Raw genomic sequence first — 22,407 nt, forward strand, 5'->3', positions numbered from 1 at the left:
GGGAAATGTGGCTACAGTACAGGTGAAAACTGCATGCACTATGCAGAAATTACAAAGGGAGCGTCCCACTGCACCCCCTCCCTGCCAATACGCACCAGGTCTTCTCAGCTCCACCCCGTCTCCATTGCTGCTCCATTCTTCCAGTCCCTTAGGACGGTCACTTGACTCAAGCTTCTCCCCTTACACCTTCTTCTACTCTCCCTTCCCCCCGCCCCTGTCCCCTCCTGTGCGCCTTTTTACCTTCTGCTGCTGCTGCTGCTATAACCACTCTCTCCACTTAGGGATGAAATGTGTATGAAACATGCAGAGGCCTCTGCCAATTTGCCTCACAGCTTAATCAATTCCGATTCCAAAGCCAGCTGCCAGAAGGTGTGTGTACAATGTCCAGCCTGTGTGGGGTAGGGGCTGCCACAAGGTGTGTGTACAGTGCCTGGCACAGCACAGTGCAGGGACACAGTATGTACAGCTCCTGGCATGGCATGGGGTGGGGACACGGTGTGTGTACAGTGCTGGGCACGAGTAGGATGGGGACACAGTGTGTACAGCTCCTGACATGGCAGGGGGTGGGGACACGATGTGTGTACAGTGCTGGGCACGAGCAGGGTGGGGACACGGTGTGTACAGCTCCTGGCATGGCATGGCATGGGGTGGGGACACGATGTGTGTACAGTGCTGGGCACGAGCAGGGCGGGGACATGGTGTGTACAGCTCCTGGCATGGCATGAGGTGGGAACATGCTGTGTGTACAGTGCTGGGCAGGGTAGGGGCAGAGACACGGTGTGTATACAGTGCCGGATATGGTGTGGGGCGGGGACATGGTGTGTACAGTGCTGGACATGGGCAGGGACACGGTGTGCGCACAGCGCCAGGGCACGGGCGGGGACAGGTGTGTGTACAGTGCTGGGGCGGGGACACGGTGTGTGCACAGCGATGGGCACAAGCGGGGCGGGGATATGGTGTGTGCACAACGCCGTGCACGGGCGGGTTGAGGACACGGTGTGTGCACAGCGCTGGGCACGGGCGGGTTGAGGACACCGTGTGTGCACAGCGCCGGGCATGGGCGGGGCGGGGACACGGTGTGTGCACAGCACCGGGCACGGGCGGGGCGGGGATACGGTGTGTGCACAGCACCGGGCACGGGCGGGGCGGGGATACGGTGTGTGCACAGCACCGGGCACGGGCGGGTTGAGGACACGGTGTGTGCACAGCGCTGGGCACGGGCGGGTTGAGGACACGGTGTGTGCACAGCGCCGGGCACGGGCGGGTTGAGGACACGGTGTGTGCACAGCGCCGGGCACGGGCGGGGCGGGGATACGGTGTGTGCACAGCGCCGGGCACGGGCGGGGCACGAGGGTCCAGCGGGCCGCGCGAGCCCTGGAGACCCGCCCCCACGCAGCTCTGCGACCCCGCCGTGTGCCGCCCCCCCGCGCCTCGCTAAGGGGGCGGGGCCCCGCTAGGCCTCGCCCCGCGGCGGCGGCGGAACCCGGAAGCGGGCGGCGCTGCTGCCAGAACCGTTTCCTGCCCGGACGCAGCGGCCGGGGCGGGAGCCGGAGCCATGGCTCACCAGACCGGCATCCACGGTAAGGCCCCGGCCCCGCCACCGCCCCCCGCAGCCGGGGCCGAGATGCGCGCCGGGCTCCACCCCCCCGGGCCGACTCCCCTCTCGGGTCGGACCCCCCCGGGCCGGGCTCCCCCCCCCCCCGGGCCGGGCTGGGCTCCCCTCCCCCCCCCGGGCCGGACCCCAAGCCGCGGCCCTGCCCCCGGGCGCTCAGAGCCGCGCTGGGCGGCGCAGAGTCACCGGCCCCCCCCCCCCGCCACCAAGCCCATAGATTTGCTGGGGCATCTGCCCCCCTGAACCTCCCCCTCCCGCCCGCCGCTTGCCTCCGCCTCCAGCCTCCCCGCCCTAGGGCATGGCCGACCCCCCCCCCCCCCCCCGTATCTATCAATGCTCCCTGCCGGTATCTGGTTCTATAGAAAGCGGGTGCAAATGCATCCTGTCGATAGCCTGGCGTCCTCTTGTTTGTGCGCGGGAAGCCGTTTATCAGTAACTTTGCCCATCTGAAATGTTCTTGCGTTTCCTTTGCTGCCCCATTAGCTCATAATAACACGTTGAGCTCTGCAGTGTGAATCATAATCTCAGGAACCATTTCCCTTTCTGCAAAGCAGGCGTCTGCTTGGCTTGTGTGTGTCGGGTTTTAATGTGGTCTCTCAAACGCCCACTGAAGCTTAAGGGGCTTCTGCATCTTTAGATTTACCTGGGTCTCGTGTCAACACCGGATGCTGTGGCAGTTTGAAGATGGCATGGTTTGGTTCAGTACTCGGTATAAATGCAGCAGTGTCATGCTAGTGTAGGGAGTGAGGTGGGGGGGTTGAAATGTTAGAAGCAATGATAACCAAGACAGAAATCTCCTGTGCCTTTTGTTCTCTTATTTGTAATGTTGTACAAAGCACTTCTAAGGAGTAGACAAAGTTAGATGTGATGATAGATTCAGTGCATCTTTCAAACCAGCATGAGACATTGTCCCAGCAAAGTCACTTAAAAACCTAATCAGGCCCAGAATAAAGTATTAGGGGTAGAGCCCTACATGGATACAAAACTTGCATCTGCATCCATATCCGTAAAAATGAGTTGTGGATATCTGCAAATTTGCAAGGTTCTAGACCCAAGATTTGTTTCCGCATCTGTATCCGCAAACATGAGCTGTGGATATCTGCATCCATATCTGCGGATTTGCAGGGCTCTAATTACGGGGCCCTCTGTACTGGGGAAATTGAGAGGGGCATCTTCCTTAGTGACACCACTGCACACAGACCCCGACTGTCCCTCGCTGCCCAACACCCTCTGCCCCATCTCTCGCACATCCCAGCTGCTCTGCCCTGTGTCTGAGTCACTTCTGCCCTCAGCACTAACCACACCCTCCTACTGTTCCTGGGTCCTTAGCTGCTCACCAGTGTCCTTCACGCTCAGTGCTCTGCTGCTGTCCCAAGCTAGGGGAGCTCCTCCCAACCCCTGCTTCCCATTTCTGCTTGTTCCCATTGCCTGCCCTGTGCGTGCATAGCCCCACACAGCTCAGGATTGGCCCTGTTGTCCCATCGTCAATGGTGTTGTGTCCCCCACTGGTTAATCCAGGCCTGCATTTTATTCTATCAGCTTTTCTTGGATGAAATGCTAGAATGATACCAACACTTTTCAATGTCTCAGAGTGCGGGGAAGAGTTGGGGGGAAGGGCGTAAAGAGGTATAGCTAGAATAAGAGGATGAAGTTGAGCAAAAGAACATCTAGGTTAAATACAAGGAAGTTTTCCTGTCAGCGTTATGAGAGCATGAAATATTTTCCCAAAGTGAAAATGTGAGTTCTGATTAGCCAGGGTTTTTATTGTTGGACACAGTCACTGCACTGGTTGTCTGTGCTACTAATAAAAATATTATTGCATGGGCAGGTCTCTGATGGCAGAGAGCTATGCACTAGTATGGTGGCTTTGTAATCTGCAGGGTGCCCTTAAATCAAATATTTGGCAGTACAAGTCTGGGCTAATCACATCCCTCCAAAGCAAATCCAGTCCTGAATGGGCATTAACAAGTGAGAATATGACCAAAAGAGAGAGTTGTGGCTGTGTCACTATGTGCCTAGTTGCCAAGGCTATGTGTCTTTTATGGCCAACCAAACATTCCCACTCCATGGGACCAGCTGGAGTTAACCTCCTAGATTTTAGGTGTGCTGCTGGTCCTTAGATGATAATCCCAAGAACAAAACTGGGGTTGATAGAATATCTGTTTGGAGCCTTTGTTCTGGAAGCTTGGCTCCAAAGTTTTTTACACTCCTGCTTACGTGCCTGTTCTGCATTCACTGTCTATGGATTTGCAGGTGCTGCTGGGATAGAACAGGACCGCCATCTTGCAGCAAAAAACCTGCACACATTTTATTTGTTTTAAGCAGTTAGAAGAATTTCAATGATCGGAATTTAATTCCCTAAATTAGAATTTGGTCATTGTGTTGGAGCGCTAGCCCTTCTCTAGCACAGAGTTCCCTGGGATCTTTAATGAGCATGAGTGGTCCGGATATTGGCTGTGTCTCTTCCCCTGCACTACCACAGTGCTTCCTGTCCCTGTCCTGCAGAGCCCTGGGCTGCATCTATTTGAAGTGAAGCATTGGGAGTATCACCCCTATGTCTGTCCCCTTTGTTGAACGCATCTCCAAGTCCTGACAATAGCTTGAGGGCAGGGGCAGCTGTTGATTGACAGTAAGAATTCCCTTTGCAATGCCTCCAGAGCTTCTTGGGAGGCAGCGGACTCTCGCTGAAGGCAGAAGGTCATAACAGGAAAAGAATAGCCAGACAGTTCAGGGAGAGGGGTGGCTAAATGAGAGTTTGGGAGCTGATAGTAATTGTGCTCCCATTTGAAGAGTTCTAAGGGCGTGGGGCCTGATGTTGTTTTCCTGCCTGGTAACAGGTCTTAATCAAGACTTAAAGTGTTTCATAAATTATGCAGCACAGTCAGCATGAGAGCACAGAAGCCAGTGATGCGCTTCTGAGCTCATCTCGTCCATCCCCTTCAGTGCTTTGTCTCATCTGGCTGTAATGAGTCAAGCCATGCTGCTCCCTCCCCTGCCCTGGAGAGGCTTTTGGGCCGTGAAATAGCGCAGTCATACAGAATGGTTCCTGGTTTTAAACTCCTTGGCATGGCCTTTTGGCAAAGGTGTTGAATTTATGGTCCCTCTGACTTAGTGGCTCCACCCCTCTCTTCCTGTACAAACTTTTATCACTCGAGGACAAAGCCAAGAATAGCTTCTCTCTCCCTTGGCACGCTCCCAAAAGAGCTGGACTGCGGAACGGGTACGGATGGTGTTGTACGTTGGTGACTCTTGGCTCTCCTGGTGTGAGGTGCAGCTCGTTACGTTGGCTCTCAGCATTCCGACATAACTATCAATAGGATCCCCCTCTTTGCCCTGGGCTGTCTCAGTGCTCTGCCAGTGACACCTTCCTCTGGAAGGGCTGCCTGTAGGGATAGGAGGGGAGGTTGGACACCGTGGCCAATCCACTCCTATACTTCACCTCTGTTGAGGCCGTCAACCCTGGGGTGACTGTAGATGCTGAATCTCCTTTAGTAGAAACTGAAGTGAAACCCATCAGCTCACTTCACAGAAGCCAGGAACCAGCCATCAGACATCACTGACTCTCAGCTATTATGGGCTAAAGTAAGTTGATGACCTGGGGGGAGGGAAGGGAAGGGGAAGCTCCCTATCCCATCAGCATAGCTTGTCCCCATCTCATGCTGGTGGTTTCACATGCACAGTGGTGTAACACAGCCCAGTAGGTCACAGAAACAAAGAAAAATGCAAGAGCAGATTAAGTTTAGCACCTCCTCCCCTTCTCTTCTCCCAACTCTCTGACCCACTGCATTCTCCAGGAGAGGGTTCATACCAAAGTCAGTCATTTTATTTCCCTCACCCCTCGAATCTTTCAGTTTGTGTTGGGGTAATCAGCCAGGGGCCTTCTTGAGAAGTGACTCTCAGCGCTCTCACTTGGCCATGAATCTGATGCTGTTTTCTGCTCTCTCCAGGGCAATGCACATCATCACTTCCTGTCTTCCTTCCACCCAAGTTGCACCCTTCCCCCCCCCTCACCTGCAAGTTAACAGGAAGAAGGTTTGAATCTCTTCTCCTCTTTTCCTGTGTGGTGCTGATCTGCAATTGTTTGAGAACAGTGGGTTGGGCCCCTTTGTACTCATCATGTCTGATTATACAAAATCAGCACCACCGAGTGGTTCAGCAACCCCCAGATTACCCTACCAGGAACCTCATTAGTACATGTGAGATGGTTTCTGGCCATGCGATGAACCATGTTAAGTCAGAGTCATGCTTGAAACTAAACTCCCTTAACAAGTCTCAGATGTTGCTGTGGGGCAGGCTTTGTAGTGTGGCTTCAAACTGAATTATGCGGGTGCAAATTGTGCTGCTGTTCTTCGCCGCCTCCTCCGCTGGGGTAGAGTGAGAGAGGCTTAGTGCTCTTTGTCCAATGTAGGCTAAAGCACCTGGCGCCATTTGATTGAGCCTTCATCTGTCCCGTGGGCAGCATTAAGTGATGGTTGGATCCACGCACCTTCTCTGAGTGACTCATGTTGTGCTTCACGTTAAAGCGTCCGGGGGGAGAAATTTCCTTTTTAAATATACATCTGCTTATCAAAAGCCTGAGACACACTGCTCAGGCTGTGGCGGTGCTTTAAGGAAATCTGCTGATTGGGTTTTATAGCTTTTTGCCTTAATTGCTGCCCAGAGACTTCCCACCATGGTGCTATTATTGTCTGACTTTCTCTCCTATACAAAATGGATGAGGCCAGATGAGAAATAGCAGTGGCTTGAACCTGATTCCCAGTGTGGCCTTCTCTGGTGAATGTTTAGGGCTGGTAATTGCCAGGGTCCTCCCTGCCTTGGAACAATTCTGCTTTGGCCTTTGTGGTAGGAGCAGCTCTTTGGAGAACTGCTGTAGGGCAGGTGTCAGCCGGCTTGGGACAGGCTCCAAACAGCCAGCTGGCACCAGATGAGACCGATTCAAGATACACTTTTCTGGGCTGCATGGGTGACTGGTGGGGCCATAGAAACCTGACCTGACTTAGGTCCATTCATGGGTTTTCTCCACTACGTGCTGCAGTATGGAAAGATGAACTAAGGGGGATCTTTGCTAAGAGCCAGGTTGGCTTAATGGAAGATTATTTTCCCAGGGCTTAGCTCAGTGCTTGTGTTGGGCTCTCCTTTGTGTAGACTCCAGCATGCAAGGATTCATGTACCACCTTTACCGGCCCAGTTGCCCAGTCCAAGATGTATGGGCGTGACTTGTCAATCTGGCAGAACACAGCAGTTGGGGCAAGGCCCGGAGAGAGAGCCAAATACCAGCAGAGCAGGAAGTGATGTGGGAGTAATTTCTTCTAGGTAGGTGAAAATTTTCAAGGCCTCCGTTCCCTGATTCAGCTTTTCCAGGATCTACAAATCGGCACTTGTACAAGGTGCCAGCTCAGCAGGCTCGTGTGAGGCAGTTCTAAATTTGTGTCTGCAAGGAAGGAGAGCAGAGTGAGGTGTCTGCATGAAAGGAAGGCTGCAGAAATAATGGGATGAGCTGTGCCCAAATATGTTCCCTTAAATCCCTTGTTGAGGGGAGTCGCCTGTAGGCATAGAGCTAACTGCTTCCCCATATCCCCCAGTGCATGAGATAAGCACAGCGGGAGAGAGGGATTGGTTGGTGTATTTATCTCTAGCTGGCATGCAGTCACTAGGGGCCGGTACATAGCTGGCATGAGTTAGAACAGCCCCAGGCTGCCCTGACTTATGTGAGCTGACGCAGAAAATCACAGTGCTGTTGCCCTAACGGCCTCCCTCCCCCTTCTGCTGTGGAAGCTGAACACAGCAAAGCAAATTGGTCCATCAAGGTGTTCCTGGGAACTGCAAGTTGCTCTATATTGATGTTTTGCTTTGTAGCTGAGGGTCGCTTCCCCCTCTGGCCCACTGGCGTTTCACAGCGACTTTTCTCTAATGTAGTGGTTCCCAACTGCTGCTTTGTGGACCGGTCTTGGTCCACGAACTGCTGGCTGCGGGAGCTGAAGCTGGCTGCTGTGCAGCGGCTCTGAGGGTCGGGGCTGGGATACATATTTTGGCGGACTGGCAACATTATTGCTTATTTGCATATTCAGTATGGAAATATGAATATGTAAATATGCAAATACAATGCTGCCAGTCCACCAAAAGTTTGTGAATGGGTTTGCTGGTCCGCAATATCAAAAAGTTGGGAACCACTGCTCCAGTGATTGCTCTTGCAGTACCTGCCTTGCTGAAACAATAGATGCCACTTTGTTTTATTTACTCCACACTCAAGGCTGACTATGATGGAGGACAGGAGCTGTAACAAAGGGTTGGGCTGTCCAGATGGTGCACAGGAAATAAGAAAAGATCTCTTATTACAGCATTCAGATAATCTATTGGACTTCATTTGTGACACTGTATTAAGGAAATTCTACATAGTGGCTTGAGGCAAAAGTAAATTAAATACCAGCTGACAAGATGATCAGTATAAAGTAAAAGCAGCCCAGCTGGGCATCCTGGAAGAAGGAGAATCTCTGTTGCTGATTTTTCACGAAGTTTGACCTCATCTCAAATCTACCTTATAAGAGCAGCTATATAAGGCTTATCCCAGTTTGTTCCTTGTTAAAGTGAGCCTGCTGGTCATTAAAGTGACCTGGTTGGAGCATGCAACTTCTTGTCAGGCTAGAAAACATGTGCAAGCTTTTCAGAGTGAGAGACTTAACCCCTGGAATATCTATCTTATCAAGGGCCGTGGTGGATTCTCCACTGGCAGTTTTGAAATCCGGATGGAATGTTTTTAACAGACGTTATGAGCTTGATGCAGAAATTAGTAGGAGAAATTCAATGGCCGGTGTTATGCAGGCTGGTCAAAATAGATTCTCTGATGCTTTAAAATCCGTGCATAATAGTCAGCGTACTAAAGGAGAGGTCGGCTTCCTATAGGGCCTGAGTCGTAAAGTCCTGGGAGGCTCTCCATTGACTTGACTGGGTTTTGAAAGAGGCTGTAGCATGTGCTGACCCGAACACAGGCTACTTTCCCTCTCCCAGTGTTTACTCTTTAAGGAGGACTGAAAGTGCAGGTTTCATCCTCAAGTGGACCCTCTTCCCTGGAAACCACGTGCCCCAGGGGCAGCAATCCGTTTTCTGGCGGAAGACCAATGACTGTGGAAAGAAAGGAAGCAAAGAGAACGAGATGGATCCGTCTTGGCTGCTGGTCCAGTTCTTCTCCATTCCCCTCTCTGTCACCTCACTGCTGTCCCTCCAAACAGCAGCTTTCATAGATGCCGTCAGAACCTGCGGGACTGAACCCTGGGATTGTTGGGGTTCTGGGCTGCCAGCACTTTTGCATTGCCCCCAGAAACTCAAGATGGCTTTCTGCTGGGGGGTGGTGGTGAGACTCTGCATCTAGGGAGCACCACCCAGTGGTGCCTCTGTGGTGGGCTGACTGGCCCGTGCGGGCAAAGAAACCAGGGTGTCATCCCAGGGAGCTGTCTGACCCCTGTTTGCTTCCGTGTCACACTTTTCCTTGCCGTAAACTCTGGACTCTGGCTCCTCACCCAGGCTCTGCTGCGCCTCTCCTGGCTAGGGATGTAACATCCCATTTAGTCTGGCTAACCCATTAAAGGTATTGTTTAACCGGTTAACTGATTAAAGAAGGGTAGTGGGGGGGCTGCTCCAAGTGGCCCTCCCACCCACTACTGGGCTGGAACACCCCCCCGCCCCCCCATCACAGGCTGGTCCGGAGCAGCCCCTGTCTCTTGTGGGCCCCCATGGCAGGTGAGGAGCTGCTCCAGCCTCACTGTTGAACCGGTTAAACCTTAACATACCTACTCCTGACTGCACCTTAGAGACTGACCCATGCACCCCCTACCCCCCCCCCCCCCCGACACCAGCCTTGAAAGGTGCGTGGACTTGCCAGTTCAGGTGGCTTTTCAGGTCTTCACCATCAGGCCGGGCCATTACAAATGACTAGAGCTCTTTAAACATAAACATTTCCAAAGGCCATATTCTCCACACCACCCATAGAGTCAAGTGACTTCCTCTGATTTCAGTGGGATGTGCTCCGATCCTAGTGGGGGAGAATAGGGCCTCAGGAGCAAGCATATTTATATGGCTGCAGGAGACTATTGTAAAGTTTTGAGTTATAGCCCTGATTTCTTTTGGAGGGAGGAAAAAGGGAAAATAAAATAAAAAAACCCAGCAACTAATGGGTTAATGAAACAAAGGAAGAGAAAAGGAAGGAAGAAACAGAGGGAATAAAGGGCCATGGACCGTATTGTATTTTAGATCAGCCTTCATATGCTTGCTCTCTATAAATACATCAGAGGGATACCTCCAGGGAGGAGGAGGAATTTAAGCCAGTGCTTGTACAAGGACAAATGGATATTACTGGCCCATCACTACGTTTAGGATTGAAATTAGATGAAGGTTGGTAACCATCAGAGGAGTCAAGTTCTGGAACAGCCTTCCAAAGGGAGCAGTGGGGGCAAAAACAAAAAAAAAAAACCTACCTTGTTCCAAGACTCGGGTTCATAAGTTTATGGAGGGAATGGTATGACAAGATGGCCAAGTGTGACCATCTGTAACTGCTCCTAGTAAACCTCTCCAGTGGCTGGTGAACAGGCGCTAGGTGGAGAGACTAAGTTACTACGGTCTCTGAGTCTATACCAAGTGCGTATACACTACTGAGAACATCACTGACTTGCTTTCTCATCTCCTTTCGCTAAACCACTCAGTGCTCATGGACAGACCAGAGGCTTCAACCCATGGACCTTGAAAATTCAGCAAAATAGCCTGTGTTATCAAAGGGCTCTGCCCAGGAATCTCTCCTTCCCTTGCTTACTATAAGTTTAACATGGCAGGCATGTCCTTTCCCTTCCTAGGGCATGGCATGGCCACGGACGCTCAGTGCTGGGCTTACCGATCATGATCTCTTGAGAGAGCATGATGGAGACTGTCAAGAAAGATCAGTCCGTGTGGTTGAAACTGTACTCTGAAGGGAACAGCAAATCCTCGTCCAGATGAAATGGAGAAGAGTGTTTTTCCTCTTGTTTGCTCATGATGGAAAGGGGAAGTGGATTGACTAGCCTGGAAAGCTGAAGTCAAAGCGTTCTTGTTTTGACCATGTATAGTAGTATCTTGGTATACTTCCTCTGCGCTCAGCCATAGGAGCGTGCTGGATTGGGGGAAGGAGGTATTCTCATCAAGTGATCCATTACAGAGGCTGTTGTGGGGCAGACAGTGCAGTGAGAGATCTGTGTGTGGACCCAGTCATTTGCCAGTTATTTTTCCACATGCCTCATCTGACTTCTCCTGCCTTTCAGGAAACATGAATTTAGCTAATTGTGTGAAGACTTCCGAAGATGCAACCTGGCCTTGGTCACAAGGAAACTGAGATAGGAGGGTAATTTTTAAATTTTAGCTGAAGGATGCGCATATTGTTCATTGAAGGCACAAAACATAAATCGGGTCAAAAGCTTCTCATGGAACCCGGGGTCAGCTGGGGACTCGTTTGCTGACCCCGGGCTCCATGCAGCATTGCTGCTTTGAAATGCCACGGGGCCAGCAGGGGACTGCTTGAATCCCCCGCTGGCCCTGTGCTCTCCACAGCGCTTCTACCCTTCACAGGCGGAGGCGCCCTTATCGACTAATCAAATAGCTGATGCAAATTGCATCCACTATTCGATTAGCCAGTTAATCAAAATTTTACGTCCCTGATCTTGGCTGCAGTTTGGGATTGAGGTACACTGACAGATCTGTGTGTGGAAGGAGTTCATACGAGATGCTGCTGAGGGCGAGTTGCAGAGGGGCAGTGATATATCTGTGGGGGAAACTTGCACAGTTTCTTCAGTGCAATAAAGCATGTGCTTTATCAGTCATTCTTAATCCGTGCAGGAATGAGATCATCTCTTCAGAAAAGTCTGGAGGACGTTGTCTCCAGGTAGCATGCAAGTCCAGAGTATTGCGGAGACGAGAACGGTTTAGCTTGTGGCTCTCCTAGTGGCGGCGCTTGTTAACGTACAAGAATGGCTGGAAGGTCTGGCTGTGTGGGCGATCTCATGTAGCTCACGTGGCGTGAGGTCTGATAGGTGTCCTGGGGGTCAGGACATGCAAATGAGGCAGCTGCATTCTTTAAATGTGAAGCTGACTAGTTGCCAGTAGAAGGTCCCATGTTGACAGCTCTGAAGCCTGAGGTCCCTCCCTGCCCAGAGAGGAGGGACAACAAGAGCAGCAGCTGTCTTCTGCCACCCGTGCCCTGCCAGTGTGGCTTGCTCTGACCTTGCATAGTCGGGTCGGTCAGTTTCAGTGCTACCTTCAGTGCTTGGCCTTTCTGCTGAGACGACCAGCAAGGCACCAGCTGTGATGCAGAGATCTGTCCACAAGGAATTAGCCGGAGACCATGTCTCACGTAGCCCACGGGGTCTGGTAGCCTCAGCGTTGGGTGCCTTGGGTTAGATTTACAATGGGATGAACCAAAGACGTGAAAGGCGCCGTATCCCATTTTTACCTGTGTGGGGAGCCCTCTCATCTACAGGAAGCCCTCCTGAGTAAGTGGCACCCCATCTCCTCCACATGGCTCCTTTGTGTGAAACGCTTACAACTGTGGAGCTCATCAATGAGAGAAGTTCACAGCTGGTAACTTCGCAATAGATCCAACCAGGAAGCTGTATGTGCTTCCCTCTCTGGTGTGTCTCTGCCTGAGGGCAGGAATGCCGTCTGCAATTGATCTGGTTGGCAGGTGGTTGTTTTTCTTATCTCACCAAGACTTTTCCAGGAGGTGCAGCTCCTATTTTGTCCATTGTGCACCCAGAGAAGGCTGTGCGCACCGTTCAGCGGGACGAGAATACACAGATGGTTCCGCAATTGAGAAGGATTTTTAACCCCAGAAGAGTTTCACTTGAGAGCAGGCTGCAGTATTGTAACTGTGTAAATAATTAAAACCCCATGAAGTGCGTAAAGGCACCAGAGGAGAGGAAACCCCTCAGAGTGTCTGCTGAGAAGCTTTCTGTGAAATGCGATCACAGCTTGAATCTGTCCGTCAGGGCCTGGGCACCTGACACCCGATCCAAAGCTCCTAGTCACTGCTTGACCCTCCGGAGACTTGGAAGGGAGAATGGTTAGCAACCAGGGAGATTGTTTTCCCGGGTTGGAGTTCAGGCAGTAATGTATATACGGGGGTGGCTGCTTTGCTCTTCTCTGGAGCTGTGTCATTAGGCCTGTGGCCAAGTATGTCTTGTCATCTCTCTCTGTTCCCCAGCAAACACGATGTGGATGCCATAGGGCAGGTGATGGAGCCTTGCGGGTCTTGTGACAGGCAACGAATTCTGATTGGGAAAGAGGATGAGTTGAGATGACAGAGGCATTCAGAGTGTGAAAGGGAAAGCTAGTCATTATATGATTGATAGTTCCTAAACCGAGGCCTGTTGTCAATGGGGGGCATGATTTGTAAGCGAGGAAAGGAGCTGTCTGTATTAGAGCTTATAGGGGGGGGGGGGGGGAAACGTACCAAACTTTATGGGAAATTCAGAAGAGTTTTCCTTCTTTTCTTCATCAGGCCTTTTTCCCAATCTTCTGCTGAGGCTTTTTTTTTTGTTTTTGTTTTGTCTGTTTGATTTTCAAATCAATAGTTTTCTAAAAGAAAATGTTTGACTTTGGTCGGCTTAGACATCAGATGGGATTTCTCACTCTGAACTGTCGGTGTGAGAGCACTTCGATGAACTAGCATTTTGCAGAGGGAGCAGGCAACATTGCAGTTGGTTACACTGCCAGACTTTGAAAAGGGGAAAACGTGCAAATCCCTGGTTTTGAAAAACAGCCCTTTTTGAGGAAAGAACTTTTCTTTCAAAACCTACCAACTAGTGCTAGCAAAGGCTGCACTTGGGCCGAGCCGTTCACGCAAAGGGGCCTCTTCACTGCAGAGTTAGCCTGAGCTCTCACCAGGGTGTGCACGCTCGCCCTGGAGGGAAGTGGTGCCTTACCCCCAGGCTAGCTGGGCCAGCTGGGGGTGTGGGCGACAGCCCTGGTTCTGCTTTCACCAGGCTCCCTTTGCCATGAGGATGCAGGCTAAATGACGCCAGTGTTGCTCGTCCTCTGGTGCCCACCCCCGATTCCCCTCTGCCTAGAAGGAGAGTCAGTTCTAGAGTGAACATGTCTCCCCAAGAGAGCACAGGACACGCCCAGCCACTCGCCTGAGGGCCGCTCCCCTCCTGCGGCAGGGTGTGGCCTCTTGCTGGAACCTGGCAGGGGCCCTGAATGCTGGAACAGTGCACCCCCACCGTGGGAGTGGTGTCTCCACCCGCCCCTTCCACCCCCCACTTCTCTGACAAGAGCAGGTGTTTGTCCTGTTGGCTCTTGCCAACTATCAAGTCAGTGAGAGCAAACAGGGCAGTACCTCCTTTGGGGGAAAATAGGATGTGCCAGCCCCCCGGGCCCTAGCAAGGCGCCATTATGCTGTTTGGTGTCTCAGACTGGGAGCGCTCTAGTATGCGGGGTCAAGAATGGAAGCAGCTGTTGGGTAGTAAGTGTGTGATCAGCGGGTACGTACGTCTACATGGCCATTCAGTAAGCCCCCCGCGGCACAGGCTGAGCCCAGATCGGCTGACTCAGGGCTCAAAGCTGCAGCGTGGACTTTTTGGCTCTGAGATCTCCTCCCTTATGGGGTTCAAACCCAGGCGCCAGCCTGAGCCTGAATGTATGCGCCAGTTTTATAGCCTGGCAGTCCAAGCCCAGTGAGCCTGAGCCAGCTGCAGCGAAGGCCTGGGTCTTGCATCCAGTGGTGCTGGACTTAATTTGTCTTCACTGCCTTGTTGCCCCTGACCCCTCCAGGCCTGGCTTCTCGGGCAGCAGCAGAGTCTCTCTGGTCCCGAGCTGGGGGGCCGTGAATGTGAAATGAAAGCCGCTGCCTGGAGTCACACTCGTGGTGATTATGTGCAGTGAATGAAAGATTGATGGCCAGAGGCTTAAGTTACCTGTCAGAGGACGGAGTGACTCGACACATTCAGAAAGCATCCGTTTCAGGGAGCATGTATTATTGATCCCGAAGCATTGAACTGTCGCTGGGGCAGGGTTGGTGGGGAAGCTTGCACAAACAGAACCGAGCTCCCTTTCCCTCCAGTAGGTGTAAGAGTCTTGAAGCAGTGGCACCCGAGCTGGGCAGAGAGCTGGGACGTGTGCCTGGGAAGCTTTGGGCATTTATTAACATGTTTACTCTTCTTGGAGTGCTGAGCTCTGGGCACCTCCCTGCCTATGTGCCATGGGGCTTGGGTGTGGTAATAGGGACACCTGGGCCAGTGTCCTCCTCTGAAGGGCTCCTCGGGGGCTGGGGCATCTCCAAATCAGTGAGTGTCCTCATGTGGTGGTGGGATGAAGTCTGTGCTTCAGCATGTGTTCCTACTACAGGTTGAACCTCTCCAGCCCAGCACCTTTGGGACCTGACCAGTGCCAAACCAGAGACTTTGTTGAGCCACAGGAGATCAATATTGTCTAGCAGCAACACTTCTACTGCTCACTGGACTCTTAGAAGACATTTGGGGTAAATCAGAGCTAAATAACAGCACAGAACGCTGAGAGCCAGGCCTGGTGGCTGTAAACAAACTTTATGGGACTGTGGCAAACTTGGCCACACCCATGATAAGTGGGCATCCAGCTAATTAAAATCACACCGGACCACGGATGTTGTCAGACCAGAGAGTGCCGGACTAGGGAGGTTCAACCTGTACAGTAATACAGGCATTTTAAAGAAGCACCTCATCACTCTTGTACCAGACTGGTTTGTTGTCATGGAAGTAAAGGGTCATAAACACATGATTATGTCTTTACCATCAAGTCGGTTAGGTGAATTTGAGGGTGTTGGGTCTCTCCAAGCACAGATACCTAATGAACAGAGTAAACGGCATCTGCATGGGCCAATGAACAGTGCCTTGGTAACACAGATAAGAGGGAGCTAGCCTACCGAAGGGTTCCTTCGGTGTTCAGAAATGGAAGGAAGAGTTCTGTGCTCTAGTGCAGCTTTCTCCTTACTGAGCAATTATTTGTTCTCTTTATTCTTCACCATCCAGTGGGGCTGGCAGGCAAAATAGATACAGCTGGAGTTGGAGTTGGTCATGGCCTCTAACCCTCCCTGGAATGTGGTACAGCTAGGACACAAAATGAGGGCAGTGGCTCTACTCTGAGTGGAACAAGCTTGCCTTCTGCCTGTACCTGGCCTGGTAAGCATTTCACCCATGGAACGGGCATAGCCCGTGTCCCTCTGGTAGCCTGGGGCTTTCACTCACTGAGCCCTTGCTGTCGTCTTGTCGTGGGGTATCTGTCCAATGACAGCGGCTCTGGCTCAAAGGGTCTCCTGTTAGCATATGCCTTGGTGCCTGCAGCTGGTGGCAGAGAGACCTTTTGTCCGGTCCAAGGGCATGTCTGCACTAGGGATGTTAAATTGCGAGTAACTGACTAATCGAATTATTGATGCATTTTGCATTGACTGTACGATTAGTCGATAGGGCGCCTCCACCTTTGAAGTGTTGCTTCACTTCAAAGGCCAAAGTGCTGCGTGGAGCCTGGCGTCAGCGGGGGACTCCCCCGCTGCCCCCGGGCTCCCTGCGGTGCTGCCGCTTTGAAATGCCACTGGGAGCCCAGCGTCACGCTCCACGTGGTGTTTCAAAGTGGCAGCGCCGCAGGGAGCCTGGGGTCAGCAGGGGAGTCCCTAGCTGATCCTGGGCTCCCTGCGGCGCTGCCGCTTTGAAATGCTGCATGCAGCCTGGGGACACTCCAGCTGGCTGCATGCACCATTTCAAAGCGGCAGCGCCGCATGGAGCTGTGGGTTTGGCCCAGGCTTCATGCGGCACTGCTGCTCTGAAGTGCCCCTCTGCTCCCCCCTTTGCTGCCTCTTTCTGATGGAGGCAGCAAGGGGGAGGGAAGCGACTGGTTGACTAGCCCTTCACATCCCTAGTCTGCACTGGAGCTGGGAGATGGAACAGTGAGTTGTTGAGAAGGCTTCTGAAAAACGGCCTTTTGCCCAAATGGCTGCAAGTTGATTTGGCAGGAGAGCTACTTCATGGGAGTCTGTTGTGCCTTTTACAGGTAGCTCTCCCTCCCGTAGGCTCTTCCACTCTTTCAGGGGCCCTTCGTCAGAAGCAAGCAGGCCTGTGGCTCTGAGTCCTGAGTCGTCTCAAACCTCTCAGGTTAGCACCAGTGTCTGAAAATGGCTGCCCTGTTTGTTTGCCGATTGGTCCTTTGTAATTCACTCATGGCCTCTCCTAAAAAGAAACACCCGCTGTCAGTCCTGAGACCAATGACAGTCACTGCTCTGCACCAAGCTCGCCAAGAACCTGAGGTGAATATGGTGATGTCCTGGACCTAGCAGGTTCCAGGAATGTCTCGTTAGGGTGTGAGATGAGTGGGACAACTTCGGACATGTGCCCGTGGCTCTTGCCATGTTTTAGTACGGGCTGCTAAGTTCAGGTGCTCTGCCCTTGTACTGAAAATGCTCCTGACTAACATTTTCCCCTTTCCCTCTGGTTTATTTGCTATTTGACCTGCCTCCGGGTCACGATGGGATTTAGAAAAGCGCCCCAGTGATCTCAGAGCACAAATCCCATGGAAAGTCAGCCGATCGGTGCTCCAGAGGCACTCTGCTTTTGAAAAGCCCACCCAGGGGCTTTTGCCAGAAAAACACTCTTTACTTTTGGTGACTCTGTAAGCACCTCATCTGCAACTCCACAGAATGGATACATTCTGGGGACCGTCAGTTAGCACCTTTGACCAATGCTAATGTTTACTCATGGTGAAAAATGAAGAAAAAACTTGTTTATCTGTGCTGAACCTCTCCAGTGCTTTCTGTTCAGTGATGGTAGCTATATAAATACCTAAGATAGAGACTTCCTTGTCTTTCCACTTTGTCAGTGTGTTAGAAATTAAGGGCAGAAAAGACCTACTGGAGTGTTTGTGTTCACTTTCCTGGATGCCAGTGAGTACAGCTGTCTGTATCTCCCTCTCCCCTCCCTATTCCCCGCCCTGTAGGATCTTATTAAATGGCAGATTGCCACAGTCACAGCAGGAAAGAAACAGCCTGCCCAAGTACGGGAAAGGGGATAAAAATGTCAGAGGAAGTTGTGGCGAATATGTTAAAACAAGCTTGTCACCGACAGCAGAGTTGGTGTTGGGATACGCTGAAGGTGTGATCAGTCGGCTTGAAGCGGAAAGAGCATCTTGCAGCTGAGCAGAGAATGTTTCCAGTGTCTGTTGGCCATTTTCTGGCTGCAGTATCATTTGATTTGTAGAGTTCCTGTCTCCCCTAAAATGCCTTAATTATAGAGGCCCCTGCCCCCCAGTAACATGTTGCTTTATCATCTTAACAGATCTCAGCTATGGGCCTCCTAACTCCCACCCAGTCACACTCCCCAACCTGCAATCATGACGTTTCTGGAAGTTATTTAAACCCCCTCTATTTCCAGGGGGGCTTATAACTGACAACTCCTCAGTCCTCACACCCCCTTCCACTGGGAAGTGGCCTCTGAGAAATTAATTTCATTAACCTGAAAACGTCCCAGTGGCAAATCCAGCGCTGTTGTGAATGTACGTACATGGTGCCCTCTTGATGCATTTTAGTGCTTTAGGCTGTCTCCTGTCCACTGGGGCGTGTAATTGGCACAAGTTCTGCTTGTGGACGGGCAATGGTAGGCCCTGGCCTGTCTGACAGGCAGCTGCGAGGAAGATTCTGGACCAAGGGGCTTGTTTGTGAATGTCTCATCTTCCATCGAGTTCAGCCTCCTTCCCTCTGCCTGGCCCAGGCCGTTCTGGGAGCGCTCTCGAGGAGGGGGTGACCCGGACATGGAGGCAGCGTGATTGCCTGGGGCTGTGCGCACTGCACCTCAGCAGCCTGGCAGAAGAGTCGATTGTGAGCTCCCTTCCCCCAAGGGTGACTGGCCCTGAGCGGCCTGAGCCCTAGCACAGCCGCGCTTGTTATCCGCAAGCATAGCGGGCTCCCAGGGGAGCCGTTATTGTCTCTCTTCCTGTGCTGTCCGCATCCCCTGCTTTCTCCAGATTGTTTCAGTGCGAGGAGGTAGGGAGATGGGCTCTCTGCCTAGGAAGGATTCACTTGTGCAGCATGGTATCCACAGTGACAGCCAGGTGTCTGATGTTCCAGTTTGCATCATAGGACTAAACTAGGGGAACAGAATTGGCCCTCGGTGATGTGGAACTGGTCATGCTGAGGGCTGGCTCCAGGAGCCTTTAGGGCAGCTCTTTGCTAGCCAGGGAGGTTGCGCAATGCTGCTTCCCCGTGGCTATTGAAGCATTTTTTGGCCACCTGTGCAGATCCTTTGCCAGGCCCTTTGTGACAGTCTGATTAAAACCTGCCGTGAGCCAGGAGGTTTGTAATGAGCCCATGCAAGGTGACCCAGGCAAGCCGGGAGGGGGGATCTTGCTAGTCAAAATCAGAGGCAGTTCCAGAGGTACAAAATGGAACTTTCCCAGCACAGCAGACTGGTGAAGAGTCAGATGATGAACACTCACAGCATGGGGGTGTTCTAGGCTGGTTGCCAAGGCAATGCTTAGAAGTGTGTTTGTGAACAGCATCCAGCTCACCGAACAGGATGCATCTGAGTAATATAGACACTGACTGGGCTCCGTGAAAGGGCTGCCCGTGGCAAGGGCCAGGATGTATCTCAGAACAAAGGTGAGGGGCACATCTTCAGTCAGGAAGGGCAGGAGAGAGAAATGAAAGGCTCTTTGCGATATTGCTGGGAATACCTGAGAGACGCGGCTGAAGGGTCATCTCCAGAGAGCTGTGCACGTCCCCGAGAGGGGAAACAATCCTCCCCAGCTAGAACCCCTCTTGTTGCTGCTGAAGATTTCATTTGAGGGAGTTCCTTGTGCCTGGAAGCGTGGAGGGCAAGTGCATGCGAGCCCATCATAATCGAGCAGTCTGGACCCATGCTGTAAAATACGGGGCTGGATTTGTGACCATCTGGCTGGCATGCTCAGTGAAACAGGGGAAACCAGGTGGCAGTTAGGGCAGTGGGGCTTGGACCAGTGATGGGATTTCCTTTCACCTCCCGCCCTCCTCCAAAATATCCCTCTGTTCCTTTGAGGCCTGTCCCCGCGACTCGGCACCCTCAGACGAGCCTGGAAACACTGAGGGGTGTTGCACCCGACGTGGCAGGCGGCCCGTTGGCATGTCGCTCAAGTTTTAAAAAGTGCCTCCGAGGTTACTGCCTCTGCAGTTGTGACCCTGGGCTGAGAGAGAGCTGGGCAAAGCAGAGGGATCAGGCTTGGCACGGGTCCCACTAATGCAGACGGGTATAAGCCTTGGAGGTGCTTCCCAGGATGGGTGACAAATGAAACCTCAACTGGAACAGAAATCTGGAAAACTCAATATCACGTGAACTTAAGTGACCTTCTTCCTTCCTGCTCCTCCAGCCAAACTGAATGGGGCAGGGCCGCCTGTAACTGGGATTGTCCATTGACACTAAGGATTAAAAATCCCATTGAGCCAACCTACGGCTCCATTTGGCTGCAGCTTTAAGACATTGTTCGGTTTGATGGGGGCTAATTTAGCTACAACTAAGCAAGAAAGAGATCTTGGAGTCATCGTGGGTAGGTCTCTGAAAACATCCACGCAGTGTGCAGCGGCAGTCATAAAAGCAAACAGGATGTAGGAATAATTAAAAAAGGGCTAGAGAATAAGATGGAGAATATCTTATTGCCCCTATTTAAATCCATGGTATGCCCACATTTTGAATACTGCATACAGATGTGGTCTCCTCATCTAAAAAAAGATATACTGGCATTAGAAAAAGTTCAGAAAAGGGCATCTAAAATGATTAGGGATTTGAAACGGGTCCCATGTGAAGAGAGATTAAAGAGACTAGGACTTCTCATCTTGGAAAAGAGGAGACTAAGGGGGGATATGATAGAGGTCTATAAAATCATGAGTGGTGTGGAGAAAGTGAATAAGGAAAAGTGATTTACTTGTTCCCATAATATAAGAACTAGGGGCCACCAAATGAAATGAATGGGCAACAGGTTTAAAACAAACAAAAGGAAGTTCTTCTTCACACAGCGCACAGTCAATCTGTGGAACTCCTTGCCTGAGGAGGTTGTGAAGGCTAGGCCTTTAATAGGGTGCAAAAAAGAACTAGATAGATTCATGGAGGTTAAGTCCATTAATGGCTATTAGCCAGTGTGGGTAAGGAATGGTGTCCCTAGCCTCTGTTTGTCAGAGCGTGGTGATAGATGGCAGGAGAGATCGCTTGATCATTACTTGTTTGGTTCCCTTCCTCTGGGGCACCTGGTATTGGCCACTGTGGGCAGACAGGGTACTGGGGTGGATGTACCTTTAGTCTGACCCGGGATGGCCGTTCTTATGTTCTATATGCAAATATAATGGGCAGTCCGAGTTGGTGGAATAACTGGGACTAGACTGAGGAAGGGGCAAGGAAAAGTTGCAAACTCTAGGCTTGTAGTAATACTTGGTTAGGCTCCTTAGAGTATGTCTACACTGCGAACCCCCCGGAACGCACCGCGGCCGCAAGTGTCAGTCTAGGTCAACTGATTCAGGCGTATGGGGATAAAAATAGCAGAGTCGATGTTTCCGCTGGGGCTGGAGCCAGGGCTCTGAAACATGGTGCAGAGGGGTGGGTGGGTGTGTGGCTCCAGCCCCAGCAGGAATGTCTGCACAGTGTGAGCCTGAGTCCCTTGACCTAGGCTCAGAGACTCCGTGCCCCAGTGTGTGGTGTGTTGGGCAGTATTGATGTGCCCTTTGATCCTGACTACCCACATGGCATGTCTGACCTGTCCACGGAGCAGCCAGAGTGACTGGCCACAGGAGGTAGTGATGTAATAGTGGCCATGTTACCGCTGTATCTTGCGCTTCCTGTTCTAACTCAGTCTTCCCCTCTCTGACTACGGTGGGTTCTTTACCTGGTAACCAACACGCAGTGTTTCAAAGGCCAGCAGGAAACTCTGGGCTGCTTGCTGTCTGCTGGAGACTCTGTCTTGCAGGCTAGGTGTACGACTGACATTCCGAGAGCTCAGTTTTATTTACACCCCAAGGCAGAATAGAGATGCCAGTCCCGGATTCCTAGCCTAATTCTTGTTCTGATCAACTCTGGGCAGGGACTCTTTTCCATTTCCTGCCCTAAGCTGTTGTACAGTGTTGCTGGATGCTGCTAAACAGCTGGTGAGTTAAACTCAGAGGTGGCTTCCTCTCAGTGAGGCCTGGGCCAGGGAGGTTCCTTTGTATATGAGAGCATCCATTATTCCAGTGCTAGGGGATCCTCTGGGGTGTGAGCGAGTGGGGTATCCTGCTAGCGTCATATCCGCAGTCACCTGGAACTGCGCTGGTGGGAAGTGCGGAAGGCATGCTAGGAATTGTGTTTGAAACCAGCTTGCATCAGTCTTTTCCAACCAAAGCAACTCAGGCCCTGGGGGAGTCCTGCTAGGTGATGCAGCAGTTGTTGCTAACACACAAACAGAACCTGAGGCCTTAATTGCCCAGGTTTATCACAGTTCTTCCTAGAGGGGTTACAGTGGGACAAGCAGAGTGAAATGCAAAGCGGGTACAGTTCCGATTCCTATACACTTCTGGCAGCTTCTGTGTTATGCAGCCTTCCCGCTGGAGGTCATGCTCTTCGGCAGACAGGATCCAAAGCCCAACGTAACCAAGGCAAGTGTGTGATCACAACAGAGCTGCCTCTGCCCATCATCACACCTTCCAGCCGCCCGCCTTCCTGGCCTGACATGCACACCGGGATAGGCTGCACATTTGATAAACTGACATTTGAGCCTGGCCTCCCTCCCACCCCAGCCAAACCATCATCTAAATTTGGGCGATTATGTTCACC

At 51.9% G+C, this 22,407-nt stretch overlaps 1 protein-coding gene across 3 annotated transcripts in view; it reads left to right on the forward strand.

Moving 5' to 3' along the window:
• The first annotated feature begins 1,423 nt into the window (after positions 1 to 1,423).
• Positions 1,424 to 22,407, forward strand: part of TWF2 (twinfilin actin binding protein 2) — a 58,858-nt gene continuing 37,874 nt past the window's right edge. For 2 of the 3 annotated variants that reach the window (XM_075939440.2, XM_075939442.2), the window contains exon 1: positions 1,424 to 1,580. In XM_075939440.2, coding sequence (XP_075795555.1) covers positions 1,556 to 1,580 — 25 coding nt within the window. In that variant the 5' untranslated portion in view covers positions 1,424 to 1,555. The remainder of the gene's footprint in view (positions 1,581 to 22,407) is intronic. The other variant, XM_075939441.2, reaches the window with a different exon arrangement.

The sequence above is a fragment of the Pelodiscus sinensis genome, chromosome 11 (genome assembly GCF_052426305.1).
Source record: "Pelodiscus sinensis isolate ZL-2025 chromosome 11, ASM5242630v1, whole genome shotgun sequence".
NCBI classification, from domain to species: Eukaryota; Metazoa; Chordata; order Testudines; family Trionychidae; genus Pelodiscus; species Pelodiscus sinensis.